We start from the raw sequence: 5,567 nt of genomic DNA, 5'->3' as shown, positions 1-5,567 counted from the left end.
TCGGCGCCACCGCCCCGCTCCGCCTTCGCCCCGCCCACCCCGATGACGTCAGGCGCAGCCCCGCCCCGCGGCGGGCGGGAAGTGTGGCGGTGTCCCCCGAGTGCGGCGGGAGCGGGGGCGCGCACGTGTGCTGGGACACGGGCGGAGGGCTGCGCTGCGGAGGGTGCTCGTGGTATGGGCATCACCGCCGGCCGGGGTGAGGCAGGGCTGTGTGGTGTGCCTGGCGTTTGGAAGTCCCCAGGAGTGTGCGGTTCCCCCCCCGCCCCGTTAATTGAATACTCACAGTGTTGCAGGACCCCGAAACAGTGGGGTGCCCTTAGGATCATAGGGGCGCTCTGGGAAGTAGCAGGTGTGCCCCATTGTATGGGGGTCTGTGTAAGGATTGGTGCCCCAGCGATATGGGGGGGGCTTACAGGCGAAAATGTTATCTTGCAGAATGGATAATTTCAGACCTACAGGGCCCCAAAAATGTGAGGTGACACAGGGAGTGGGAGTATCCTAGGGGGGCTGTAATGGTGCCCTGGAGCTGGGGGTTACCCAAAACTGGGTAGGTGGTCCCACAGAGAATAGGAGTGTCCTCGGGTCTGTGGCTATACTCAAGGGATATGATGGTGGCACATACCAGGTGCCCCAAAAACGTGGGGTACCCCTATGACTGACAAGCATGGAAAGCTGTGAGGATGGGGGTGCTCAAAGGGTTTGTGAGTGCCCCAGAGTAATGGGGGTGCCTGGGGAATGCCCTTGTGTGCAGTTCTCCTCTAAAAGCAAAAGGGGTACTCGGAGCCACAGCATTCGCTGAGTCTGCGGGGCTGGCACAGGAGCACGGCTCTGTCTGACGGCATTGATGGCATGGCTTGACTTGGCTTAGCTTGGCAAGGCACAGTCAGGGCAGGAGGGACATAGGACTCTACTCTGGGGGTCCCCCACAGCAACCCCCAACAGAGGGCAAGCCAGCCTTGCAGTCCCCCTGTGCATCCCCTAAATGCTGACACCACCCACTGCTCTATCAATGGGGAAACTGAGGCACAGCCCTGCATTGCCATCACCCACTGACCATTGCCTCAGAGACCTCTGCTCTCCTGGAGGGACTGCAGCACGCAGGGGTGCCTTGAAGGGGATCCCCTCATCCACTGAGGGCCTGGGGACAAATTGGAGACCCCCAGCTGGTGACCCCCGGGGTCCATCATCGCAGGGATGACAATGAACCCCTGGGTGCACCCCCAGTGCAGCGTGGCCTGGGACAAGAGGGTGATGGAGGTCTGCGGGCTCCCCTTGGACTGGGAAAGGCATCTGGGGGGACCACGGAAGGGTCCCTTTGGCTGCCACTTCCGCTTCATTCTGGAGAAGATTTTGCAACATTTCCTCCCCGGGCAGTATAAAGTGGGCGGTGGAGGAAAGGGGTACTGGGAGGCGGCACGGCAGCAGGCGCAGGTGAGGGATCCTCTGGCTGGTGAGAGCCCTGGGTCTGGTGCTGCCCTGCATCCACCACACTTTGTACTGGAGCCCTTTGGGGGTGACATCTGCATTCAAACCCATACCTGCGTGCTTCCCACTGAGAAACAACTGGGGATCAGGAGAAGACTCCACATTTGAGGGGACGGCGACAGCAGCAAGCAGTGAGTCCTTGGGGTGCACCACTGGAGATTGTGGCTTTCCTTGGGCTTTGACAGCCCCACATCACTCATCTGAGCCCCTTCACATGTTGAGCAGCCTGGGGTCTGGGGTGGGTTGCTCCAGCTGCCCAAGAGGCCGCTTGGTAGAGGGAGGGTGTGGGTGAGAGCACCCAAGGCTGCACTGAGGGCTCATCTGGGGTGCAATCCCCAGGGACATCAGCCTTGGGTGCCGTGGGGAAAAAGTACCTGCTGTCATTTCCTTGCACAGTGATGAGCTAGGGGGATCTTCCCATGGCATGTCCCTCTTTCCACCCCACTGGGAGCCCCAGGGCCACCCCACTGTCCCCCCAGCCCTGCCAGGGTCAGGAGGGGAAATGGAGTGCTGCTTGTTCCCCTCATCTGGGCCAGCTGTGGGGTATCTATCTGTGTGTGCTATACCCGGGGAATACCCGTTTCCAGAGGAACCACCAGAATTTTGGAGCGGGGAGGCAGAAGGCAGCAGCCAGAAATAGATGGAGGGGAAGCACTGGCATCAGGCTCTGCCCCGTGCCTCTGGGAGCCCCACTTGGGAGGACATTCCCCCATCAGCACTGGCAGCATGCCTGGTTGTGTTCCTTTGGGATGCTGATGTCTCCATATCCCACCATCACCACCCTGGGGTCACCATCCCAGGATTTCCATCCCTGGATCACTGCAAGAGAGGATACAGTAGAGCCAGGGAGAGATTTTTCTGGGCAGAGACACCAGCCCAGCTGCAGCAGGGAATTCAAATCAGGCAAAAGGGAAAAGTTGGTTCCAGGAATGGTTTGGGTTCAAACAGGGCCAGCTCAGAACTGGGGGGCCCCAGCACTGGCGGGACTCAGCACTAAAGCAGTCCTGGCATCTCCAAGCCCTGGAGGAGTTGGGGGCTCAGAAATAGGACCAAGGGGTGAAACTGGAGTGAAACAAGAGTCCAGATCCATTCTGGGAGAAGACTGAAAGCCAGTGGTGTTTGGGGAGGCAGGAACAGAGCAAGCTCACCATCTTCTATGTGTGAGGAGACAGGAAAAGTGACTGCCACCTGTGATTTCCCCATTGAGGCCAAGGACCGGGGGACCCAGCAGTGCCCAGCTGAGCAACAGGAAAACCAGAGATGTAGTATTTCCAAAGCTGCCTGCAAAGTGTGACATGTCTTTCCGCCTGGGGCTTGAAACCACTCCCGCAGGAGCAAGACCAGGAGGTGAAAGAAGGGCACAAAAACACTTTCAGACCTTCTTGAGTGCTGCCTGCCCCAGGCACCATGACCACAGCCTTGCTGCTGGCTGACGTGGCAGGAGGGGCAGCTCCACTCCAGGCATCACAGCAGCAATACTTGAGGGGGTGGAGAGGCTGGAGGGATGCAGGGGTACTTGAAGAACTTTGGAGGTGCCTGAGGGGCTCTGACATGCCCAAAGAGCTGAGAGGCTTTTGAAGTTAGCAGGGTAGCCCAGGGTTTCTGGAGGAGCCAGATGTCTCCTGGAGGGATGTGATACTACATTGATGGGGAAGTCCCCCAAACTGCGAAGAGGTGATCAGTCTATGGGGGAACCTTTTCTTCCACAGGAGTCAGGAAATGGACAGGGTTGGGGTGAAATGCAGGAGACTGAGGCATGCAGGGGGTGTTTTACAAGGGGGTATATGAGGAACAGTGTCTACCTGCAGTACTGACCATTACCTGGCACAGTGTGAATGCTGTTTCCTCCATCACAGTGGAGTGATGAAGGACAGCTGCCCACTGGCTGGGAGAGGACCTGGGGGCCGACAGAAATCACAGAGGACCCAGAGATGCTGTCAACCCTGGTCCACAACACTGCCACCCCAAGCTCATGCCATTTTGTGCTCCACAGGCAAAATGGTGTCCTTGTCCTACAGTGGAGATTTCTCCAACATCTTGTTCCTTTACAACTACACCTATGACTACAGCACAGCCATGCCTGACACTGCTGACACTGCTATCTCATCCTCTCCGTGCCGGCCTGAAAGCTCTGCCCTCAACAAGTACCTGGTGGTGGTGATCTACTGCCTTGTCTTCATCCTCAGTGTGGTGGGGAATGGGCTGGTGGTGCTGGTGGTGACCTCTAGCCACACCAGCCGCTCTGTCACCGATGTCTACCTGCTCAACCTGGCTGTGGCAGACCTGCTCTTCGCTTTGACCCTGCCGCTTTGGGCAGCCTACCGAGCCCATGAGTGGGTCTTTGGCACTGTGATGTGCAAAGCCATCTCTGTGCTGCAGGAAGCCAACTTCTACAGCGGCATCCTTCTGCTGGCCTGCATTAGTGTGGACCGCTACCTGGCCATTGTCTATGCCACACGGGCTGCTACTGAGAAGAGGCACTGGGTGAAGTTTGTCTGCTTGGGCATTTGGGTCTTCTCCATACTGCTCTCCCTGCCCATGCTGCTCTTCCGTGAGGCTTTTCGCTCTCCCAACAATGGCACCGTGTGCTATGAGCGCATCAGTGGCGAGGACACGGCCAAGTGGCGGGTGGTGCTGCGGATCCTGCCGCAGACATTTGGCTTTGTCTTTCCCCTCCTGGTGATGCTCTTCTGCTATGGTGTCACCATCCACACCCTCCTGCAGACCAAGAATGCTCAGAAGCAGCGGGCCATGAAGGTCATCTTTGCTGTGGTGCTGGTCTTCCTCATCTGCTGGCTGCCCTACAACATCACACTGGTGAGCGACACCCTCATGAGGACGCGGGCCATTGCCGAGACCTGTGAGAGGAGGAACCGCATCGACACAACCCTCTCTGTCACGCAGGTCCTGGGCTTTGCTCACAGCTGCATCAACCCTATCATCTACGCCTTCATCGGTCAAAAGTTTCGCAACAGCTTCCTCAAGATCCTGGCGCAGCGTGGGCTGATCAGCAAGGATGCTGTTGCCCGCTATGGCCGCGCCTCCTATGCTTCCACCTCTGGCAATACATCCACCACCCTCTGAGCCCTTCTGGGACCCAGCCCTTGTGGGTACCAGCAGGTCCCAGCACCCCACACACCTCAGCATCCTCATCCAGCCCCCTGGCATGTGGGTGGTGATGCCACAGGGATGGGCAGGGCCACCACTGGATGCTGGACCCCAACTGGAAGAGGGCTTGGGTAACACAGTGGTAGGACCCCATTTCCAGGGGAGTGATGTCAAGTGTCCACCCTCCCCCCTCTTTGGGACAAAGCCTGTGACCCTGTGGATTCTGTGAGGCTACTGTGAGGATGGTGTATTTACCCAATGACCATCGAGCAATAAAGGAGTTGGTGGGTTGGTCACCTATGTCTGACTCCTCTTTGCCACGGAAAGGACATGGCAGGACAGGGCCAGGGCACCTCTCTGGGGACAGTGCTGCCTGCTGAGCCTGTCAGAATGTGGGTAACCCTTCTTCCAGGACAGGGTTTGGCATCCTGTGCATCCCCACAGGGGACCCAAGCCCAAGTTTTGCTTCCTACAGTTCTCCAGACAGGTCCTGGAACTTCTATGGTCTCTAGGTGGAGTCTATCCCACCTGAGGACAAAGTCATTCCCTTCCCAACCCCAATCTCAACCCAGCAGAGCAAATCACTGAAAGATCTCTGAGCAGTCCCTCTCACTGAGCCAGCCCTTTGACCGCTGCCTGAAGGGTACCGGCATCCCCACTCCCCCCCCCGCCCCTGCCATGGTGTCAGAACATTGTTGTGCAAAGGGAACCTGTCCCTTACACAACTGGGATGTTTCCGCCCTGGCTTGGGCAACTGGGGCTGACACTTGATTGGGGTTAAGGAGCTGAAGAAGGGACTGTGACCCTGCTGGGGACTCTCCTGCCACTCTGTGTGCCAAGGCCCCGGCACACCTACACATCTCTCCACTGGAGTCCCGTATTGCTCCTCTATTGACCTTGATCCAAGTTCCGAGGGGTTCATAACTATAGAGACATCAGCAGATGTCACCCATATGCTGGCTCATGGGAGGGTA

The 5,567-nt window shown here is 57.9% G+C and overlaps 1 protein-coding gene across 1 annotated transcript; it reads left to right on the top strand.

Moving 5' to 3' along the window:
- Positions 1–1,116: 1,116 nt before the first annotated feature.
- LOC137477600 (C-X-C chemokine receptor type 2-like) lies at positions 1,117–4,889 on the top strand. Its single transcript, XM_068196799.1, has 2 exons — positions 1,117–1,616; positions 3,479–4,889. Exon 2 carries the CDS (start codon positions 3,484–3,486, stop codon positions 4,567–4,569), a length of 1,086 nt encoding a protein of 361 aa, XP_068052900.1. The 5' UTR covers positions 1,117–1,616; positions 3,479–3,483; the 3' UTR covers positions 4,570–4,889.
- The last annotated feature ends 678 nt before the right edge of the window (positions 4,890–5,567 follow it).

The sequence above is a fragment of the Anomalospiza imberbis genome, chromosome 7, assembly GCF_031753505.1.
Source record: "Anomalospiza imberbis isolate Cuckoo-Finch-1a 21T00152 chromosome 7, ASM3175350v1, whole genome shotgun sequence".
NCBI lineage: Eukaryota > Metazoa > Chordata > Aves > Passeriformes > Viduidae > Anomalospiza > Anomalospiza imberbis.
Note: the sequence above shows the minus strand (reverse complement) of the source record. Positions and strands in the feature narration are given on the sequence as shown.